The 24,840-nt window shown below is 41.8% G+C and overlaps 1 protein-coding gene across 5 annotated transcripts in view; it reads right to left on the bottom strand.

Moving 5' to 3' along the window:
* hmgcll1 (3-hydroxymethyl-3-methylglutaryl-CoA lyase like 1) overlaps positions 1-24,840 on the bottom strand; it is a 110,022-nt gene that overhangs the window by 64,943 nt on the left and 20,239 nt on the right. For 3 of the 5 annotated variants that reach the window (XM_072560210.1, XM_072560191.1, XM_072560218.1), the window contains 2 exons: positions 20,245-20,340; positions 13,707-13,855 (listed from right to left, as the gene is read on the bottom strand). In XM_072560210.1, the coding sequence (XP_072416311.1) occupies positions 13,707-13,855; positions 20,245-20,340 (245 nt within the window). The remainder of the gene's footprint in view (positions 1-13,706; positions 13,856-20,244; positions 20,341-24,840) is intronic. The other 2 variants (XM_072560200.1, XM_072560228.1) reach the window with 1 other exon arrangement.

The raw sequence follows: 24,840 nt of genomic DNA, 5'->3' as shown, positions 1-24,840 counted from the left end.
TGCAAAAACCTTTTCTCACCTCCCATTTGCTTCTTTTGGGAATCATTTTAAACCTGTGCCCTCTCGCTCATGATCATTTTACAAGAAGGAACATTTTCTACCTATTCAGCTCCCTCATGGTTTTGAAAACTCTACTGGATCTCCTCTTAGCCTTCTCTGCTCCTCATAAGTGAAAATATTCTTGTAAATCTATTCTGCATTATCTCCAATATGGTACCCAGAACTTACACAGTTCTCCAGCTGAGGACCAGCGTCTTTTACAAGTTCAGTTTCATCTCCTTGCTTTTATTCTTTATGCCCCTCTTAATTAAGTCTTGGATACTGAACATTTTATGAACTATCTTTCCTCTGGTCCTGCCATCTTTAATGATTTGTGCAGATATACATCCAGATCCCTCTGCTTGTGCACACCCTTTAGAATGAAACCCTTTATGTTATGGTTTCTATATTCTTCCTACTAAAATGCATCCTGTCACATTCCTCTGCATTGATTTTCATCTGCCACCTATCAGCCCACTTCACCAACATGCCTATGTCCTTCTGGAGTTCTGTACTGTCCAACTCAGCTCACAAGGTTTCCAAGTTGCATATCATTCACAAACTTTGAAATTATCCCCTACAAACTAAGATCCTCATTAACTTGTATCAAGATTCACAAAAGTTCCAATTCTGACTCTTGGAGAACTCCACTACAAACCTTTGTCCAGCCAAAAAAAATCCATTGATTATTATTCACTTTTTTTTTATCTCTCAGCCAATTTTCTATCCATATTGTAAGTGTCCTTTTTATTCCATATAACTTTTCTCACAAGTTTGTTGTGTCGCACTGTATCCTTATGGAAATCCATACATATTAAGTCAACAGCATTAACTATTTCTGTTAACTTTTGAAAAAATGTTACTTAAATACTGTTTCCCCATTAGAAACCCATCCTGGCTCTTTCCATCCAACCCACCTCATTTCCATGTGCCTTATTCTATCCAAAATACTTGCTTCCAGAAGCTACCAAATTAACAAAGTTAAACTGACTGGTCTGTAATTGCTGGGCTTATCCTTACTAACGTTTTTGAACATGATATACTGTTTATAATTTTCCAGTAATCTGGCACCTCCCCAAGTTCTTAGCAATGACAATTGCCAATGAGGGAATCTAGCTATCTCAAGTAGGTATTCAATGTAATTCCTCACGAACAACATCCTGTGGGTTACCATAATGTAGAAACTAAGCTGGACCAGTACCTAAATACTAGGGATAAAAGTGCAGGTCAGAATCTGGGCATTCCATGCTGAATCACTCACCTCCTGACCCAAAGCCTGTCCACAAGGTACAAGTCAGGAACTTGATGGAATACAGGGGTCCATATTTATGAATGTAGAACTTACGAACACTCACATTTATGAAAACGTAATTTTAAAGAGCCAACATATGAACATTTCCTGTGGTAGCGAACTGCTCCCCATTGTCCAAACTGCCTTTGAATGGACTCCAGAATGGAACCTATTCCCTGCCTGTCCTCCACAGTTGCATGGTCAGTGCAGTTTCAACCACTCTCAAAATTCATTTCATCCACCACATATGCACCACAGCTGCTGAGCATACCACCAACAAGATATACATGAATGCTCTTGGCAAGGTTTATTTAATAGCAATCCCAAAGCAACGTCTACCACTGATGAAGTCAGAGGCAGCAGGCCTACTGAAACCTCATCTTCACCACAGTTCCCCTCTAAGACACGCACCATCTTGACTTGGAATTATGTCGCCATTTCTTCAATGCTGCTGATTCAAGATCCTGGAATTCCCTTCCTAACAGCACTGTGGGTATATCGGCATTAGTTACAGCAGTTCAAGATTGAAACACATCACCACCTTCTCAAGGGCAATTAGGGATTGGCAATGTATGCCGAACTTGCTCATGATGCTCACATCCCAGGCATCAATTACATACTTATCTCATAATGATATCATCAAATTCTTCCTGCTCTTCTGATGACCATTACAAAATAATTACAAGCAGCTAAAGCAGCAAATTGGTGCACTTGCAAAGAAGCGAAAGTGAGGACTGCAGATGCTAGAAATCAGAGGTTAGATAAGAGTGGTGCTGGAAAAGCACAGCAGGTCAGGCAGCATCCGAGGAGCAGGAAATCTTCCTGATGAAGGGCTTTTGCCTGAAATGTCGATTTCCCTGCACTTGCAAAGAGCACAAGCTGCCAGGTCAGCAATGCTTTCAGAAACAGGTCCTATAACCCAGTTTGTCAGTATAATATATTGGTTGTGAAACAGACAGGTCAGAGAGAACTTGCCATGGGGGTAAACAGCCTTTTGTCTCTTTCTCTGAAGCCACTCACATTAATATTTGAGACAAAAACCCTCAATATTCGAAGTGGAGATTTCTTAAAGGATAAGTCTGAATCGACCCCACTGTCTACAGAAAAAGAGAATTCAATTAGCCCTAAATGACCCAGGGAGAAGCCACAGCATCAACAGTTTGCATGGCAAGTGATTCGAGCTGTAGACCAGCATTTGCAACAATTTGTGAATAATGTGTTTTCTCAAAATGTAACCGTTATTTGGCCAAAATACTTTTTAAGACAATGCTGTGCAGATGCTAAACTAGTTCTTATTTGGTGGCTTAAAAACTTGTCTGACTTGTTTTTGATATTGAGCTGTACACAGTCTGATGTTTGGCAAATATTTTAAATTTAAATTCAGAATTTGTCGTGGCCAGTGGTAATGTGTGACAAGGAAATACTGCATTGCTAGTAAGTGGGCCTTTACATTGTAAAACACTAACTAGACTGCGTACAAAGTATTCCATATAGTTCTGGCATCCACTTTCCAAGAAATGTAACAGCAGTAGAGGGAATGCATTATATTATTACGGCTGGAGTCTTATGGAAGTGAAGGAAGATTGGATAGGCTGGGACTGTTGTCTTTGGAACAGGAGAAGCAGATTGAGTTGATGTGTATAAAATTAGTTCGAGACAGGGGATCTAGATGGAGTGGATAGGAAGGACTTATTCTCCAAGAGCAGGTCAGAAGCTCGAAATACTGTGATGAGTACTCAACTCTGGATTCCCCAAAGCCTGTCCACCATCTACAAGGCACAAGTCAGGAGTGTGATGGAATACTCTCCATTTGCCTGAATGGGTGCAGCTTGAATAATGCTCAAGAGGTTTGACACCATCCAGGATAAAGTAGCAAGCTTGGTTGGCATTGCATCCACAAACATCCATTTGCTCCACAACTGATGCATTGCAGAAGTTCACCAAAGATCCTCAGGCAACACCTTCCAAACCCACAACCAGTTCCATCTAGAAGGACAAGGGCAATAGATACATGGGAACACCACTACCTTCATGTTCCCCTCCAAGCCACTCACCATCCTGACTTGGAAATATATCGCCGTTCTTTCACTATCGCTGGGCAGAATCCTGGAATTCCCTCCCCAACGGCATTGTGGGTCAACCCACAGCAGGTAGACTGGAGCAGTTCATGAAGGCAGCTCACCACCACCTTTTCAAGGGCAAGAAGGGAGGGGCAATAAATGCTGGCCAACCAGTGACACCCACATCCCACAAATGAACAAAAAACAATCCCTTAGATCAATAACTGGAAACATAGAATTAAAATAGTTTGTAGATAGATTGGAGTGGAGCTGAAGATAAATATTTTCACACAGAAGTCAGTAAGGTTCCAGAATTCACTGCCTGAACTGGAGTTACAAATACTTCAGTCCTTGCCACAAACTGCTCCCTCACCCCTGACTCCATGACTTTACCTGGCAAATTTGAGCTGACTATTCACAACCTCAGTGTTATTCCGAATCGCAAGATGGCCTTTCAACCACTTTGACCACGATAATTTCATCATATCTCGATCACGCCTCAGCTCCTCTGCTGCTGAAACCCTCAGCCATCCCCTTGTTACCGTCAGATCTGACCAAATGAGGACACTCCTGGTCAGTCCCCAACAATCTGTGCTCCCAAATTTGGGGTCATTCAAATTTAGCTGTCAGCACCCCAACAAAATCTTGTTCACTAACCAGCTTTTGCTTGCTGGCCTCAATTTTGAAATTCTCACATTTGTTTTCAAATCCTTTTACGGTCTCAGCCCTATCGAAGTCTGTTATCTCGCCCAGTCCTACGACCATTTTCATCCAATTCTGGCCTCTTGGATCATCCCCAATTTTAATCGCTTCAGCACAGGTGCCAAAACTCAGCTTCAAAAGCCCCAAACCGAGAAATTTCCTCCTTGTATTTCCCCATATGATTTTCTTCAATTAAGAGGCTCATTAAAACAGACCTATTTGTGGCAATCATTTGGTCACCTCCCTAATTTCTTGTTTTGTGTCTCATTTGTTTTTATTGTATCTGGGAAGCACTTGGGTAGACACTTTGTAAATTTAAAGGTGTTATCTAAACAGATGTTGTTGTGATAATAGAAGCGGAAACAATGATCTCCTTTGAAGTGTACACGGATGTGTACTTGAGGACCTATGACCTACCAGGCTATGGGGGCTGACAGTGAAAATTAAATAGATAGCTCTAACTTAGCCAGTGTAGACCAATTGGGCCAAATGGCTTCTTCTAAATTTCTATGATGCTGCGCAAAAAGTCACAGTTGTGTAAACACCATCTTTTCAGTTAGCAGGATAAATCATAATATACAGCTCAAATATTGATATTTTATAGGCATATCTACAGATGTTGAAGTTCACAATATCTTTAATCATGTCCAAAAGCCCATCGATAACAACAATATTTCAGCAACATGTGTGTTGAAGATGTCACAGTAACCGTTGTGGGCCATTTTGAAAGATAACTACATATAAAGTATTTCAAAAAGTTCCTTGCAATTACAGTTTATATAATTCAGATTATTTCAAAACTACAAGCAAATTGGCCCCTTCATTTTAAAATGACAAATGTAATTATTAAACATGCTGTGCAGTTTTGAAAAGTCGCCCCCCCCTCCACCCCCCCCACAGAATTGTTTACTGAATGTGTTCTGGTGTTCCGCTGTATTGTTTATTTAAGATGCTTGATTAACGCAAGACTTTGTTTAAATACCATTCTTCAGATTACAAATTATCTCAAGAAGGACTGATAACGTCTCTGCAGACAGATGAAACGTATATAAACATTCATTATATATTCACAAACTGCAGATTTTAACAATTGTCTATCCGTAGATAAAACTCCGCCAGATGTGGCAAAGCTGGGTAACTGAGAACGCAGTTTATGACTGGGAAAACTCAACAGTTACTTGCCTTCGTATTTAAGACAAACAGGCACAGACGTTATCTGTCTTCATTTCGCTCTGTCGTAACTTTTGCAGTCAGGATCATTGGGGTTCAGCAATTGTACAATCTTCAAATTTCCTTTGGTCATTTTCATAACTGGGATTTCAAATTTCTTTACTTCTCTTGTTCCAATGGTCTTGACTCTTGGTGGGTTTTGGAATCTGCGGATGGAACCACTCCTAACCTGTTCGTCCATAGTTATGGCCAAATGCAAAGCTGGGTGGTTTTGGAGTATTCAAGACAAATGGCTCAACACCAGGTTATAGTCCAACAGGTTTAATTGGAAGCATTAGGTCTCGGAGTGCTATAAACCTGTTGGACTATAACCTGATGTTGCGCGATTTTTAACTTTGTTCACCCCAGTCCAACACCGGCACCTCCAAATCAAGACAAATCAGTTGGTCAAAACTCATGAAAACATCAGTGAGTCAGCAGATGAATTAAAGCATCTCAGGTTACCAGTGTCTTTTTTTAAAGTGCTCAGTTAAGGGCAATAGTGTTCTACACACTTCTTATTTTAAAGTCGATCTCACGGTTTTGCATGTTTCCGAGAAAAGTGGTGTCAGTGGAGGGGGTTGCAGAAGTGAGGGAGGCAGAGTCAGGGATGTGGAATGGGAAAGCAAAGAGCTGGGCAGCAGCAAAGAGACAGGACCAGTGAGGAAGGGACCAGCAGGGATATGGGTGGGCCTACTAGCAGCAATGATCGGGCATCAGCAGAGACATGGAATGTCAATGAAAGGAGCCGAATATCAGGCAGGGGGCAGCAGAGAGCTGCAACTCCAGAAGGGACGTCACTCAGAAAAAAACAGGGTGTACAGCCAATTGGCATGTGCTTGATACACAGCAGCGTGAAGGCAGACCTAGGTTACTACATGAGACAGTGGCAGCAGATACCTGCAGCCTGCTGAGAGCTGATCAGCTCTTTGTTGGACCTGGTGACCAGGTTTCACCAGTCAATGAAAAAGCCGTCACCATCTTCAAGTCATATCCACTGAATGGACCTCAACCTCTGCAGATCCAGGATCTCCCACAAACAGAGAATAAGGGCAATTGGCTTCCCACAAGGGCAAAACATCATTGACCACATTCATACAACAATTTGGATGCCCCAGATCAGCGAGGAATATTCATCCATAAAGACATCCACTCCATCAATGTACGTCTTACGAATAAGCATAATATTATTCAAGAGGTATGTGTTCCAGCTTCCTGGAGAGCAGCCTTTTCAGTGCCCTGTTCCCTTCCCTTTGAAACATAGTCATTGGAGCCCAACAGCATGGCATTGAATGTCAAAAATAGCATCAATATCTTCCCGGGCACAACCAAATTATGCCCCATGAATGCACTGAGTGATAGCCTTCAGGTCCACCATAATGAGCATGGTCTATCATACTCTGCACAATATTGCATCAGACAGCAAGACATTGGCAGTGGAGAAACAGAGAAGGAGTGGATAGATTGCTGGTTAGTGAGACAGTGAGAGATAATAACGAGTTAGTGAGGGATCAGGAATGGGGGGGGGGGTCAGTGAGGGATCAAGAATAGGGTGGGGTCAGTAAGGGGTCAGAAATGGAGGGGTCCGTGAGGGATCAGGAATGGTGGTGGTCGCTGAGGAATCGGGAATGGGGGTCGTCACTGAGGGATCAGGAATGGGGAAGGCAGTGAGGGTTCAGGAATGGGGGGGATCAGTGAGGGTTCAGGAATGGGGAAGGCAGTGCGGGTTCAGGAATGGTGGTGGTCAGCGAGGGATCAGGAATGGGGAAGGCAGTGAGGGATCAGGAATAGGCAGGAGTCAGTAAAGGTTCAGGAATGGGGGTAAGGTCAGTGAGGGATCAGGAGTGGGGGAGAATCAGTGAGGGATCAGAAATAGGAGGAATCAGTGAGGGTTCAGGAATTAAGGGTTAGCAAAGGTTCAGAAATGGGGGGATCAGTGATGGTTCAGGAATGAGGGAGAATCAATGAGGGATCAGGAATGGGGGTAGGGTCAGTGAGGGATCAATAATGGGGGCGTCAGTGAGGGGTCAGGAATGGGGGTGGGGTCAGTGAGGTATCAGGAATGGGTGAGAGTCAGTGAGGGATTAGGAATAGGGGGAATCAGTGAGGGTTCAGGAATGAGGGGGTTAGCGAAGGTTCAGAAATGGGGGGATCAGTGGCGGTTCAGGAATGAGGGAGAGTCAGTGAGGGATCAGGAATGGGGGTGGTCAGTGAGGGATCAGGAATGGGTGTGATTAATGAGGGACCAGGAATGGGTGTGGGGGTAAGTGAGGGATCAGGAATAGGGGTAGGGTCAGTGAGAAGTCAGGAATAGGGGGTCAAGGATGGTTCAGGAATAGGGGTGAGGTCAGTGAGGGATCAGGAATGGGGGTTTCAGTGAGGGATCAGGAATGGGGGTGGGGTCAGTGAGGGATCAGGAATGGGTATGGTCATTGAGGGATCAGGAATGGGGGTGGGGTCAGTGAGGGGTCAGGAATAGGGGGTCAGGGATGGTTCAGGAATAGGGGTGAGGTCAGTGAGGGATGAGGAATGGGGGTAGGATCAGTGAGGGACCAGGACTGGGGAGTCAGTGAGGGATCAGGAATGGGGGTAGGGTCAGTGAGGGATCAGAAATGGTGGGGATCAGTGAGGTAATAGATAACAATAGATAATAGACAATAGATGCAGGAGTAGGCCATTCAGCCCTTCGAGCCTGCACCGCCATTCAATATGATCATGGCTGATCATTCCTAATCAGTATCCTCTCCCTGCTTTATCTCCATAACCCTTGATTCCACTATCTTTGAGAGCTCTATCCAACTTTTTCTTAAATGAATCCAGAGACTGGGCCTCCACTGCCCTCTGAGGCAGAGCATTCCACACAGGCACCACTCTCTGGGTGAAGAAGTTTCTCCTCATCTCTGTCCTAAATGGTCTACCCCATATTTTTAAGTTGTGTCCTCTGGTTTGGCACTCCCATCAGTGGAAACATGTTTCCTGCCTCCAGAGTGTCCAATCCTTTCATAATCTTATATGTCTCAATCAGATCCCCTCTCAGTCTTCTAAACTCAAGGGTATACAAGCCCAGTCGCTTCAGTCTTTCAGTGTAAGGTAATCCCGCCATTCCAGGAATTGACCTCGTGAACCTACGCTGCATTCCCTCAATAGCCAGAATGTCTTTCCTCAAATTTGGAGACCAGAACTGCACACAGTTCTCCAGATGTGGTCTCACCAGGGCCCCGTACAGCTGCAGAAGCACGTCTTTGCTTCTATACTCAATTCCTCTTGTTATGAAGGCCAGCATGCCATTAGCCTTCTTCACTACCTGCTGTACCTGCATGCTTGCCTTCATTGACTAGTGTACAAGAACACCCAGATCTCTCTGTACTGCCCCTTTACCTAAATTGATTCCATTGAGGTAGTAATCTGCCTTCCTGTTCTTGCCACCAAAGTGGATAACCATACATTTATCCACATTAAACTGCATCTGCCATGCATCTGCCCACTCACCTAACTTGTCCAGGTCACCCTGTAATCTCCTAACATCCTCATCACATTTCACCCTGCCTCCCAGCTTAGTATCATCAGCAAATTTGCTAATGTTATTGCTAATGTTATTGTAGGTTTCAGGAATGGGGTGCAGTCAGTGAGATGGAGAGGGATTGTAAATTGAGAGTTCAGTGAGATGGCTTACAATACCTCCATGAACATAGAAACTGCTGTAACAATTGTCAGAAAAGAACTTTCCATTCCATTTTCTAAAATTAGGGCAGCCTTCTATTGAAAATACAAAGAGGCTTTTGAATTGATTTGCCTGCTGTCTAGTGAAATATCTAATGTGCATTCGCTTTATTAAAATCCCTTTATTTGGAAACTATAAGAGTGCATACATGAGTCGGGTTATTATAAACCAAGCACTTTGCAGTGGTTGGATTTGGCAAGATGGCATACTTTGGCAGCACACGGAAATAAGAAATAATTTTTGTATCACACACCAATTATTAATCACTTCAAATGACTTTGTGTCTGTCTCTCAGCAAGAATAGGCTGCCATCTTTTCAGCGTCTCTGGAATGCTCTAGTAAATTCTGAAGAACATCTGGAAGCATTTTGTTCATTATAAAATGTCACTGCGGTTATTAACATTTTTGCAGCTTATTTAGAAAGCTGTTCTTTAAAATTTTGTTTTGCTGTGAAAAGTTCTCTTATCACCACTGGCAAATGCCAATAAAGTTATTCATTATAATTAGCATTCAGTTTTTTTTCTACATGGAGCCCTAAAAAACATTGTGGAGAGTGTCCCACAAAATAATTAGGAACATGTTATTTGTTGCAAGCTACCAGACCTCACCCTTATATTTACTGAATTCGAACCATTGATTTCCAAGTGCACTTTAAATTGCTCGGGTTCTTTTTACATTCAGTGTGACTTTTTATGGCTGCAACATGTGCGATTTGAATTGAGAATTCATTCCTTGCATCCATTGTAGTATTAGGACAAAATGCTATGCATCTGAAAATATATTTAACATATCCAAGAAGAGTCACGGATAGGAAATTGTAAATAGAGTCATAGAGTCATAGAGATGTACAGCATGGAAACAGGCCCTTTGGTCCAACCCGTCCATGCCGACCAGATATCCCAACCCAATCTAGCCCCATCTGCCAGCACCCGGCCCTTATCCTTCCAAACCCTTCCTATTCATATAGCCATCCAAATGCCTCTTAAATGTTGCAATTGTACCAGCCTCCACCACTTTCTCTGGCAGCTCATTCCATACCGGTACCACTCTCTGCGTGAAAATGATGCCCCTTAGGTCTCTTTTATATCTTTGCCCTCTCACCCTAAACCCATGCCCTCTAGTTCTAGACTCCCCCACCCCAGGGAAAAGACTTTGTCTATTTATTCTATCCATGCCCCTCATGATTTTGTAAACTTCTATAAGGTCACCCCTCAGCCTCTGACGCTCCAGGGAAAACAGCCCCAGCCTGTTCAGCCTCTCCCTAGAGTTCAAATCCTCCAACTCTGGCAACATCTTTGTAAATCTTTTCTGAACCCTTTCAAGTTTCACAACATCCTTCCGATAGGAAGGAGACCAGAATTGCACACAATATTCCAACAGTGGCCTAACCAATGTCCTGTACAGCCGCAACATGACCTCCCAACTCCTGTACTCAATACTGACCTCGTTAATCTTCTCATTTCTATTAAGTAACAGCTTTTGGAATTTCACTGTACCTCTAATACACCACCTGATGTATATTTCCAAAAATTCAGGAAATAAATTAACTTTGTATTCTTTATTAATTCAGCAGAGGCTGAGGGGAGACTTGATAGAAGTCTATAAATTATGAGATGCATAGATAGGATTGACCATCAGAATCATTTACCAGACTTGAAATGTCTAATAGTAGGGGGCACGCATTTAAGGTGAGGGGGAAAGTTCAAAGGAGATGTGAGGGGCATGTTTTATACATAGAAAGTGGTAGGAGTCTAAACAAGCTACCAGAGGTGATGGTGAAGGTAGACACGATAGGGGTGTTTTGGCATCTTTTAAATAAGGACATAAATATACAATGAATACAGGAATATTGACCAAGGGCAGGCAGAACAGGTTAGTTTAATTTGGTGTCAAGTTCGACACAACATGGTGGACCGAAGGGTCCGTTCCTGCGTTGTTCTGTTCTTTGTTCTATGGTCTACATTCTAATTCCAGTAGCTATTTCAAATTAGTAAAGTATAATTTTTTCACTGGTGTAATTTAGAAGCGATTTCTGGATTAGAATAACAAGATCAAGCCATTTAGCCCATCAGGTTTCAACCAATGTTGTTCTTCACATGAATCCTCTGATCTAATCCCATTTCCTATAATGATAATGTGCAAGATTGCTGTCAGAGTCTCCTCTTTTTCTTTGCTTTCTTCTTTCTGAATTCTCAGGTGTAAACTGACAGGGTCAACTGACAATTCGATCTTAACTTCGAATAACTTCTTTAAAATCATGTCACATTTGAATGTTAACCTTCACTAGTTGTTTTAATTCTTCTCTGGGGATCCCAAAATCTTGAAGTCAGCCTTCTCTGATATTTGAGGGAAGATGACTTAGTCAAGAGTTCTTTGTCATTTTTTCACTCTCCATTGTCTTCCCTTGTGTGTGTTTAGAATGTGAAAAATCATGCTGGGATTGACTGATTGACCAATTGATTACCCTTCCTTTTGTGGCTCTGAGATGGTGGTAGTAGATCTTCCGAAAATCCATGATTTTGACATCAGCCATCCATAACGTACCTACAGAAAATCACTCCAGTGCTCTTTGCACTAAGTTTGTGTCTCACACAGTGTGCTGAGTTAAGTAGAGACCACTAGAGAGTGGTGGAGCAGAAGGGGTAGGGGCCAGAGGAATCAGAAAGGAGTATCCACAACTGACTTCTGGCATCAGGGGAACTATCACCAATCAAACTGGAGCCCAACGTAGTAATCCTCCCTGACAGCAGCAGAATGCCAATTAAATGAAACATTTTAAGGCATCTAACCCAAAACCTAACAGAATTTAGTAGTGGCTCAGGGATTTAACAAGCTCCTAGAGGCTGCCTATTAAACCCTGTGGAGGCCCACGCTGGGCCAGTAAAGTGCCCAACTGGATTTAAATTGGATCAGACATTCCGCACAGAAACAATGCAGGGCTCCCATAATTTCCCACCTGTTTGGTTGCAGGGAGGGGGTGGGGGTTCTGTAGTACTGGAGCAAAATGTTGCACTGTCCTTTTCTACATTTGGTACTCATTACAACTTTCATTTTCAAATGAATCAATTTTGCAATTTCAAATTTGATCTAATCCATTAACCCAAGGAATCACTGCCTTTGTTATACACCAGTTTATTTTTCCTGCTGTATATTTGATTTGTTGTTTTACCATCTGTCATCTAACTATTTCCCACTACTATTCTGTGTACCATTTTCCTCAATAATTAATCTGGGCCACAATCTTTTTGACTTTATTGTCCTGTCTATTCCAGTGAAGTGTTTTTTTTATCATCGTGTCCACGGTTGCTACTATGTTCTCTGATGCTTAGATTTCCCAGTTGCTCCATTTCATTATCTATGAACCGTATTAGAATGGTGTATCATTCATTGTTACAGCAACAGAAAATTACATCCAAAATGGTTCTGAATGCATTTCAAATAAATTTCATCCTTGCCAACACACACTTTGCACCATCCCATCCTTCTGCAATCCAAAATATTTCTGGAAAAATTTTTTAAAATCTTTGATAATTTATCCACAAGATAAATCCTCAATTTCCTTTCCATTTTTTGACAGATTATACCATACTGTAGACTCTTGTATACAGTAGCAGTGTCCCTGCCCATAGGCCAGAAAATCTGGGTTCAAGTCCCACCTGCTCCAAAGTCATGTCCAAACAAGTTAATTCAAGATACTTCATAACGTGCTAACACTTACACTTTGTAAGCTATATCCAAGGGCCTTTGATTTGGATGAAAATTTGCTCTTTAGATCTAATGGATTTATGTTATGATGTTGCATCTCATTAATATTGCCATCCCCTGGTCCCTCAAGCAAACCTTTCTCAAAGTCTTACCCTCACTCCTTTTCCATTACTTGACTCCATCTTCTGCTAACACCACCAGCCACCACTCCCACCTCCACTAGTGATTCCTGGATGTGGATTTTAGCCAGCCTTCCGAAACAACAAGCCATTTTGTTGTGTTAAATCATTTTGTAACAACTGAAGATGAAAGTGCATCAGCATCTTCTTAACGACCACTAAAAGGCCTTCCCACTTCAATTTAATTTTGAAAAATTAAGAGAATGAAATCCCTTTACAAAATGTGATAGGTTCACAAGTTGAGATTCTGGATTTCAGTCAGATGAGTACATTATATTGTCCAAAGCAGCATTGCATTCCAATGAGAAAGTTCAAAAGAAATGGCTTCTCAAATGTTTAATGAGCATGTATATTCCTCATATTCCTTATTCGGGAATGGGCAGTAATTTATCTTGTCAGATTTCCTTGCAGCGTCTTGGAATGATCTAGCGAGCACAAAATTAATCATTGTTCTGGCCGAATCGACAATCTTTAAATTAATTCTCAGGGTTTTTAAATGACATAAAATACTGCAGATCAGAATAAAAATGACCACCTGAGCAACACTGAATTTGGATGAAATCAAGGACGTGATGGTATAGCAATTCCTTGGTCTCTCAATTTTCAGTTCTATTGACTTCAATAAAACTTGTGAATAACGAAAAGATAGAAATAACTTCAATGAAAAGATGTTACTGTCTCTGTAGATTACGGACTAGAAAATTCTTTACCTGAATAAACATATGTTTGGGATCCTTTCTATTCATTTTAATAGTTACGTAGCCAGAGAAGTTAAGATAAAGGAGTTTATCCACACATACCCTCGAACTGGAATGTTGCCATCTTTCGCTGAACTGATAACTTCCTCAAACCGTTGCATACTTTCCTCAATGGAACAATTTGTGTTCACCTGACTGAATGTTTCAGAGGCTGCTCCAAAAATGGCCACTTCTTTCGCTCCTGCTGCAATCTGAAAGAAAATAATGACCAAATGGCATGTAATAAATGGAATACAAAAAAACCCATTAGAAACTGGGATAGGTTATATGATCCATAAGGACTGCTACACTAATCAGTAAGATGTACACCAGCTCTACCCTCCCAAACTCTTCCCACTTCCTTACTGCCCAATAATCTATTGATTTCAATTTTGAATTTGCCCATCAGTGGAACCCCTGGAGTAGGAAAATCACAGACTCTCAGTCTTCTGAATCAAGCAGAATAAATCTGCACAAAATATTCAGGTATGAACTCATGAAAGCTCTGCACACCTTCAACAACACATCCTTCCTCTTACACTGCACTTACCTTGCAATAAAGGCAGATGCACCATTTTGCTTCCTAATTTATTGCTGCACGTGTATTTTAACTTCTAATGATTCACGTGCAAGGAAACCCAATTTCACCTGAAGGCCAGCATTTAGTAATACCTTAAAAATTCTGCTTTTCTACAACACAATGTATTTTTATAGAGCATCTTTAATGTGGTGATACATCCCAAGACTCTTCACAGGCACATTCAAAAACAAAGTATGATACCAAGCCTCACAAGGAGATATTGGGGGTCAGATGAAGACAATTTTGGTCAATGAGGTAGGTTTGAGGTCTTAAAGGAAAAAAGTAAAGTAGGGAGGTATAGGTTAGACATTTCCAGAGCTTGGAGTCCATGCGACCAAGGCATGGCCACCAATGGTAGGATTGGAAAAGCACAAGAGGCCAGAATTAAAGGAACTCAGATATCTCAACAGCTAGGAGCAAACTACTGCAGATGCTGGAATCTTTACTGAAAACAAAAAAAATGCTGGCGATCACAGCAGCATCCATGGAGAGAAACTAAGCGAACGTTTCATGTGGAGACTCAAAATGTTAGCTTGCTTTCTCTCCATGGATACTACTTCATCCACTGTGATCTCCAGCATTTTGTTTTGTTTTCAATATCTCAGAGGCTTGTGGATTTTGGAGCAAATTACAGAATTAAGGAGGGGTGAGGCCATGGAGGGATTTGAGAGAAGGATGGTCATTTTAAAATCATGGTGTTTCCTAACCAGAAGGCAAAATAATCAGTGGGCACAGGGATGATGGTAAAATGGGACTTGCTGAGAATTGAGACATGGACAGAAAAAACTTGAATGACCGCATGTTTACAATAATTTGAGGGTGACTAGCTAAGTGTATGTTTGATCAGTTAAATCTAAAGGCAATGATAGGGGCATTGGTTCACAGGCATGGATGTTGGATAGCTCTATCAATAAATTTATAACATAACTAAGTTGCCATCTTCAACATAACATTCTTCAGTGATTGCGAATGCACTTTTCTGTTGACCAAAGCACTTTGATTTTGGAAAAACATTTCACTCATTCCCACTGACAAAGCTGTCTATAAAGCACATTGTCCTGTCAATTATCATCATTAAAATGAAGCATATTCCTCTCCTCAGAGCAACAAGCTCTTGATTAATTGCCCATGTCTTTATCAGCTTTATTTTATCGCTATGGGCAGAACAATTCTATGGATCACCATTACATGTTTTTCAGGCATGAAAAAGTAAATTGCTCAAAGTATTTCTTACCAATTAAAATTAGTCCCATTCTTTAGAGTAAATAGGCTATAGGAACTGTTACAACATAGGGTAAACACTCCTGCTTAATTTACAGCAGCAACACAGAAAAGATTTATCCCATGCCGTAATCTGTGAACATTCGAGAGGCCAAGAACTACTTAAAATAAAAATTAACAACTTTATTTCTTAAAGTATAACAGAGAATAATTAACTAACACCGATTTACAGCTCTTTCCTCTAATCTATCTTTTACCTTCACTTTTATACTGGTCGGCTAAAACTCCCGATTAAGATTTACAAGACAAAACTTCTTATCTCAAAACCAGGCAGCTTTTGGTTCTTCTCTGGGTTCTTGTCTTTTTTTCTTCTTCTTGGGGATTCTGCTTCACAGGTTACTAATTGATAAAGGTACCTTTGAGAGAGCTATTTCTCAGGCAGCTTCTACATGCTGACTTGGCAATTCTCTTCCCAATTGTTCAATTTTCCCCGGTCTTATACCCCCAAAGCATCGGATTGTCTCATTGGCTTTTAAGATAGTCAATCTACTAAATTCAAACCTGGTTGGAAATTGGTCTTTATTATTTGGGTATAATTTAAACTGATTGGCTTAATTCAAATCTATTTTTGTCTCTAGGCAACCAACTAATTGCTGGACCAAAAGGTTACATTTTATATTTTTTTCAGAACACTGTCAGGGACTCCTGTTGCTTTTAGCTCTCTTAAAGGTACAATACACACACACCTTCACTACAGAGCATATGAAGAGGATTATACTTCAGAGGAAGGTTAGATAATGGAATGGAATAAATGACATAGAGGAGAGCGCATACCAATCTAACAATACATTTGAAGTTGTGAGTCTCTGTGGAAATGTCCAAAATATAGCACATAGAATGGACAATGAAAATTCTAATTGAGCAATATTTTATTTTGTTCAATTTAGTGTCATTTTAAAATGAATTTAACTTGTTTTTTTTCAATGCCAGAAAGAAAATCATTTGCAAAAATTTCCTCAAATATGCATACTTGAACTATAGGAGAGCGTTCACTCTGAGCAAACAGAGCATATCCTAGAGAACCTTTCTGTTAAATGGAAAATATAAAACATTTGAGCAACCATGACAAATAAGTTTTCCTAATAAGTCATTTTGACTGATATGATTTTCCTGTCTCAAATCTTCACAATTTCAAAACCATCAACTCACATTTGAAATTAATTCAAGAATTCTTCCCTCAACTTTACTGAACTTTTCCACATGATGTAGTGCACTCTCTAGTTCATAGCTTAATGTCCAATTTTACCTTTAATCATAATGCCTGGGAGAAATGGGACTGTGGGTTTTGTGTCTTCTGGAAGCTTAGAACAAGCATAATCAGCATTACTACTGGCAGAATCTGAGTTGGAATCCATTTGCATCAGGGGTGTAATCTTTTAACATCAATGCAGAACATTTTCAGTGGAGCAACCAACAATGCACATCGACCAATCCTTAACACTCAAATCATAATTTTCTAATCTTTAACACAAAATGAGGGCAGATATTGTGATTTTTCAATCATCACTCCAGGGAGAAGAACCCAATATTGGCAGTAAATTGTTGCAAACTTAATTCCTTTGTCTGGATCTTCAAAGAGCTTAAAATAACATGTAAGCCAGGTTCTTTCTACCAGAAGTTTCTATCTTTGCATAGTAGATTTTGTTAAATCTATTGAGGTCTTCCTTAAGTTTGCCTGTTCAAATGGTTTCATTTTATCACTAACATTGACGTTAAACTAATAGGCCAGTTGTTATCTGCTACTGCTTTCCGAGCCTTTTAAAACATTATTATTAGATTTGGATGTTGCTAATCCCATTGAACTGCATGTGCTTAACAATAATCATGCAATGAGAACCAGTGCCTCACAAAAATTCTCCTTGATATAAAAGATAGAAAGATCCCAAACTCAGTCTTGCCAGGTATAGAAACAGGTGATCCCATCCTGCATTCCAATGGCTGTGGTAAATTAACTCTCAACATCATGAGGTTCAAGAAGAAAAGAAATATTCAACCAAAGCTCCAAGTTTCCTCTATTTTGTTCTTAGTAAACTGGAGGGCATCTAAAACTCTGCTGCCCAATGTCTTAACCAGCAGCAAGTCACTGTGCTCTCTGATTCACACTGGTGCCTGATCAAGCAATAGCTTGAATTTAAAATTCCTGTTGTTTAGAAATCCTACCAAACCCATACCCTTCCCTATCTCTATCTCTGTTAACCGTTTTAACTCCACAAGGCTCCAGGATACCTGAACTCCTCTAATTCTGGCATCTTATCTGTCCTCAATTGTAATTGCTGCACCATTAGTTACCAGGCCTTCAGTTGCCTCAGCCTCCAGGTCTTAAGCACTGGAAGTCCCTCCAAAAACCGTTCTGCTTTGCTTTTCTCTTTAATGCACTTCTTAAAACCCAACTCTTTGGCCAAATACTTGGCCATCTGACTTAATATCTCACTCTGTGGCCTAGTGACATAATATCGTGTGCAGTGCCATAGGACAATTAATTATGTTAAAAGGTGCTACATAAATACAAGCTGTTGTTGCTACCTTTATTTGTCCTACACTTAGTTGTCAGTAAATTCAGAATTATGGTTCCTATGTACGAACACAAATCTTCTTCTTGCTAGCTTTCTCTATAAAATATACAGATGTGTGACACTTTATCTAACTCTCTTTCAATCCAAACAATTTATACAGCTTAATGATTTCATGGAAATAATGTTCTGTTTCTTTCTCTTATTTATCTTTCCTTCATGTCTACCTGCTTTCTTTCAACTCTTTTTTTCTATCTATTCACTTTGATTTACCTCATGACCTTACTGCTTTGCTTAGCTCCATTGGCCAGATGGCTAGTTTGCAATGCAAAGTACCACCACCTGCATGACTTCAACTCCTGCACCAGCTGAGATTACCCTCAGGGAAAGTCCTTCTCAACCTATTCCCTCGCTTAAGGTATGGTGACCACTAGCTTATCCCTGTATTTCCCATAACTATTCCATCTAGCCTACACATTCCTGCACACCATGGGCAATTTAGCATGGCCATTCCATCTAATCTGCACATCTTTAGACCATGGGAGGAAACTGAAGCACCAGGAGGAAACCCATGCAGATATGAGCAGGAACAAAGTATAAGTTTGACATTCCAACAATATCCCTCCACCAAACCTAAACCCTGTTACAAGTAGCCTATGTGCATCTTTGGGCTTTGGAACTGCAAAAAGAATATTCGATTTTTACATTTTGAAACATTTTTGAAAATGTTGCAAGTAGCAGGAATAGACAGGCAGGAGGTTGGATGAACACAGCAAACCAGGCAGCATCAGGAGGAACAGAAGACAATGTTTCAGGTGTAACCCTTCTTCAGGACTAGGGCTGGTTGTAGGGGGAGCTGCACATAAAGGGCGGGGTGTAGGGGCAGGGTGATGAAGTGGGGATAGGTGAAGACAGGTAGAGGGTACGTCCTGGTTGGTCAGTGGGAGGAATGAATCCGGTTGATGGCAGGGAGGAGTGGAAGGGAGGAGGAGGGGGTGGGAAGAAGGCCGGGGGTTGGGGAGGGAGGTTATTTGAAATTGGAGAACTCAATGCTCAGTCTTCCAGGCTGTCGGGTGCTTAGGTGTTGTTCCTCCCATAGGGAATGTGGTTTGTTTTGGCAATGGAGGAGACTAAGGATGGTCATGTTGGAAAGGAAGTGGGGAGGGGAATTAAAATGGGCAGTGACTGATAGGTCCAGTCAGCCCCTGCGGGCCCAGCTGAGCTGCTCGGTGAACCGTTCCCTAAGTTTACGTTTGGTCTCCCCGATGTAGAGAAGACCACATTAAGAGCACCTGATGCAGTAAACTAGGTTAGAAGAGAGGCAGGTGAACCTCTGTCTCACCTGGAAGGACTGTTTGGGGCCCTGGATGGAGGTGACGGGGGTGGTGTACTAGCAGATTTGCATCTTTTCTAGTTGCAAGGGAAGATACATGGGGGTTCAGTGGTGGGGGTGGCGTGAACCAAGGACTGTTGGAGGGAACGGTCCTTGTGGAAGGCAGAGAGGGATGGAGAGGGAATGATGTTTTTGGTTGTGAGGTCTAGCTGGAGTTGGTGGAAGTGTTTGAGGATGATGCGTTGGCTGCAGAAACTGATGGGGTGGTAGATGAGGACAAGGAGGACTCTGTCTTTATTGCATTGGGGGGATTGAGAGCAGTGGAACAGGGAATGGAGGTGGTGCAGCGGACGGTCTGTCTGGATGACAGAGGGAGGAAAAGCACATTGTTCAAAATAGGTGGACATCTGGGATGCTCACAAGTGGAATGTCTCCTTGTCCAAGCAGATGCAGCAGAGGCGGAGGAATTGGGAGAATGGGACGGAGTTCTTGCAAGATACTGGGTGGGAGGAGGTGTAGTCCACATAGTTATGGGAGTCTGTGGGTTTGTAATGAACATTCATCTGGAGACTGTCACTGGAGATGGAAACGGTGAAGTCAAGAAAGGAAAGGGACGTGTCCTAGATGGACCAAGTCAATTTGAGGGCGGGATGGAAGTTTTTGGAGAAGTCAATGAACTGCTCCAGTTCAGCCTGGGTGCAGGACGCTGCACTGATACAATCATTGATGTAACGGTGGAAGATTTGGGGCACAGTGTCTGGGTAGGTACTGAAGAAGGAAGAGCAGTATTAGAAAATTATAACCAGAATAATGGGCTAACATTTAATGGTATAAGATATACTTTTACCACAATTTCAAAGTACTTATAACATCAGTAACATTCAGAAATACACTCACAGCGTCGTGAAAGCCATGGAGATTTGGTGTTAATACAGGATAACGTACTTGTGGGAATTTCTTTATTCCTTGCATAACTTCTGTGTGATCTGCCAACTGACAAAAGTAAGTGCACAAAATGCACAATGTTATTAATTTGTTCTTCTCAAATACTCAGTGATATGAATAGATACAAAAAGACAGTTGGTAAGATTTCACAAGGGTAACTGTTAACAAACATGTAAAACTCTTGAGGTAGATAAGGAGTTGGTGAGGAGCTAGAACATAGACATAATGGATGTTACTTCATTTGACAGGAGATGACAAATGATATCTCCCAGAAATTGTAGCTTTTCACTACAACTGACTTAGATGATGACACAACCACCATGGTAAATTACAGAACAGATTTAGTAACTCATCTGACGCTTGTAAGGCCTGTGGGTCATCAACAGCAGCAGAATTGTATTCAACCACAACCTGTAAATTCATGGCCAGGCATCTACACCCTCTCCACCATTACCAACAAACTGGGAAATCAATCAGGTTCAACTGATGGTGCAGTTGGGCATGCTACCCGCAGCATCAGGAATAACCAGAAGTGAGGTGTCAGCCTGGTAAAGATACAATGCAGAATTACTTGCGCTTCAAGTAACTTAAATAGTATACAATAGATAGAGCTAAGTGATAACACAGTCAATGCATCAGATTTAAGCTCTGCAGTCTTATCCAACCACAAATGTTGGTGGACAATTAATCAACTTACTGGAGGAGGAGGGCCTACAAATATCGCCATCCTCAACGTTTAATGGAGTGGGAGGAAGTGGGTGGGTTGCAGCCTATATATCAATGCAAGGCTGAACTTTTTGCAACAATCTTCTGCCAGATATACCAACTGAATGATCTAGCCTGGCCACCTCCCAGTTCCCTAAGGTCACCAATATCGGTGTTCAGCTAATTTTGTTTACACCACATGTTATGGAATGTTAAGGGGTGATGGTTGAAATTTCCTTCATTGGAAATGGTCATTGCCTGATGCTTAAATTACGCAAATGTTAGTTGCCACCCATCAGCCCAAACCTGAATGTTTCCCAGGTCTTTCTGCATTTGGACACTGTGTCTTCAGTATCTGGGGAGTTGGAAACGATGCTGAACATCATGCAATCATAATTTAATATCCCACTCTGCCCTTATAACGGAGCGGGGTACATTCAAAAAGCAACTGAAAATATTTGGGTATGGGATACTATAGTAATGATTTCATTTAATTCATTCATAGGATTTGGGTGCCATTGGTTAGGCCTGCATTTATTGCTCATCCCTTATTGATCAGAGGGCCATTAAGAGTCAAACACCTTGCTATGGGTCTGGAGTCACGTGTAGGCCAGACCAGGTAAGGATAACAGATTTCCTTTCCTCAGGCATATTAGTGAAGCAGATGGCCTTTTTTCTTCTAAATGGTTACTTGGTTATTATTAGACGCTTCATTATAGATTTGTTTCAATTCAAATTCCACAATCTGCCAAGAAAGGATTCAAACCCAAATCCCCAGGACATTACTCGAGTTTCTGGATTAATATTCTGGTGATAACAAGAGCAGGCCATTGTCTGCCAGCATGCAGTGATGTCCTATGGCTGGTATGATTAAGTCTGACAACCACAACTATTGCCCTCCGTGCTTGGTACAACTTCAACCAATGAAGAGCTTTTCCTTGATTGTCTTTCTCCCTCAAATTGGCTCAAGACTCGACTTGTGAGACTGAGGACCTCAGGAGGATGCTGAGATAGATTGTCCACTCAGTATCGCCGGCTGAAGGTGGATGCAAATACTTCAGCCTCCTCTTCTGCACTAATATACAGGGCTTTCTAACATGAAAGCTGACGGTCTTTGTAAAACTCACCACCTCCAATGAGTTGCTTAATTCTCAACCACTATTCATGATTGGATGTGGCAGGACATCAGAATTTTGATATGATGCACTGGTTGTAGAATCTCTTAGCACTGTCTACAGCATGCTGGTTATGTTATTTGGTTTGCAAGTGGTCCCGTCACCAAGTTGAGAACTCATTTGTAGATGTGCCTGTTGCTGTTCTTGGCATCCCTGCCGAAAGTCTTCACTGAACCAGAGTTCACTCCCTGGCTCAATGGTAATGGTAGAGTGAGGGATATACCAAGGGAAGAGGTTACAGATTGTGTTTGAATGCAATACTGTTGCTGCTGATGGCCTGCAACACCTCATGAATAACTTAGTTTTGATGATCTGTTCAAAATCCATCCCACTTAGCAGTGCCGCACAACATAATGGAGGGGATACTCATTTGAAGGTGGGATTTTGTCTCCACAAGGATTATGAAATGATCACTTTTACTGTCATGGACAGATGCATCTGGAGCAGGCAGGCTGGTAAGGATGAGGCCAAGCATGTTATAGAGTCATAGAGTCATAGAGATGTACAGCACGGAAACAGACCCTTCGGTCCAACCCATCCATGCCGACCAAATATCCCAACCCAATCTAGTCCCACCTGCCAGCACCTGGCTCATATCCCTCCAAATCCTTCCTATTCATATACCCATCAAGATGCCTTTTAAATGTTGCAATTGTACCAACTTCCACCATTTCCTCTGGCAGCTCATTCCATACACATACCACCGTCTGCATGAAAGAATTACCCCTTAGATGTCTTTCCCCTCTCCCCCTAAACCTATACCCTCTAGTTCTGGAGTCTGCCACCCCAGGGAAAAGACTTTGTCTATTTATCCTATCCATGCCCATCATGATTTTATAAACCTCTATAAGGTCACCCCTCAGCCTCCAATGCTCCAGGGAAAACAGACCCAGCCTATTCAACCTCTGTCTATAGCTCAAATCCTCCAACCCTGGCAACATCCTTGTAAATCTTTTCTGAACCCTTTCATGTTTCACAACATCTTTCCGATAGGAAGGAGACCAGAGTTGCATGCAATATTCCAACAGTGGCCTAACCGACGTCTTATACAGCCACAACATGACCTCCCAACTCCTGTACTCAATACTCTGACCAATACCAAACACCTTCTTCACTATCCTATCTACCTGCGACTCCACTTTCAAGGAGCTATGAATCTGCACTCCAAGGTCTCTTTGTTCAGCAACACACCCTAGGACCTTACCATTAAGTGTATAATTCCTGCTAAGATTTGCTTTCCCAAAATGCAGCACCTCGCATTTATCTGAATTAAACTCCATCTGCCATGTCGCAGCCTATTGGCCTACCTGATCAAGATCCTGCTGTACTCTGAGGTAATCTCCTTCGCTGTCCACTACACCTCCAATTTTGGTGTCATCAGCAAACTTACTAACTATACCTCTTCTTCCCTTGTGGGTTGGTTTCCTCAGCATATACCGCAGACCCAGTCTAACAGCTATGTCCCTTAGAGGTTGGCTAGCTCCATCAGTATTGGCACTGCCATGCCACTCTTGGTGGTGGTCATTGAAATTCCCATCCAGAGTACATCATGTACCCTTGTCACCCTTAGTGTTCAACATGGAAGTGATTCATCAGCCAAGAAGGAGCAGTCAGTAGTTATGAGCAGAATGTTTGATCTGATGCATGAGATTTCAGAGTCAATGTTGAGGACTCTCAGGGCAACTTCCTCCTGACTGTATATCACTGTGCTGCCACCTCTGCTGGGCCTGTCCTGTTGCTGGGATTGTAAACAGGGATGGTCTACATCATTGCAAGATATGATTCTATGTCTATGACTATGTCAGTCTGTTGCACGCTTAGTCTCTAGAACAGCTCTCCAAATTTTGACACAAGCCTCCAAGTGATAAGAAGGAAATCTTTACAGGATTAACTGGGTGTTACCTCCCATGAGTTAGGAGTCTTCTTTCACATATACATACTTCATCCACATTCTTCCTTTCCTGACCTGAATTTTCCTCCATCAACTTGCACACATTTCTGGTAATTATCCTGACATAGCTTTTTTTTTGAAGCACAGCAAGTCCTTTAATCTCAGAGGTCCTGATCCTCCATCAGAAGAACTTTCTGATTATTCTTTCCTGTGCCAGTGGTCAGAAATGTAATCCTTCACTTTCTGTTTTCATGGACCATTCCAGCTGTTCCCTCCCCTTGAAAAAACTTTCACCTCAGAGCTCAATCTTTGTTGTAAGTAAAGTTGTCAATGATTCTAATGATCATAGTCCCCTCAGATAAGTAAATACGTAGCTGAACAAAGAACGCTACAGCACAGGAACAGGCCCTTTGGCCCTCCGAACCTGCATTGACACATTTAGCCCTTCCATACTAAAACTGTCTTTACTTACAGGATCCTATTCCCTTGCCATTCATGCATTTGTCCAGGTTGACCCAATCAGTGATGCCCACATAGCTTCTTGAATGCTACTATTTTGGTGGCTTCCACCACCTCCTCTGGCAGCACATTCCAGGCACTCACCACACTTTATGTGAAAAACGTTCCTCACACATCTCTTTCAAACATGCCCCCTCACACCTTGAACTTGTGTCCTCCAGTAATTGACCCCTCCACCCTGGGAAAAAGCCTCACACTTTCCACTTTAACCATGCCATTCACAATCTTAGAAGCTTCTATCAAATCGCCCCCTCAACC

Source organism: Chiloscyllium punctatum, chromosome 3 (assembly GCF_047496795.1).
Source record: "Chiloscyllium punctatum isolate Juve2018m chromosome 3, sChiPun1.3, whole genome shotgun sequence".
Lineage (NCBI taxonomy): Eukaryota > Metazoa > Chordata > Chondrichthyes > Orectolobiformes > Hemiscylliidae > Chiloscyllium > Chiloscyllium punctatum.
Note: the sequence above shows the minus strand (reverse complement) of the source record. Positions and strands in the feature narration are given on the sequence as shown.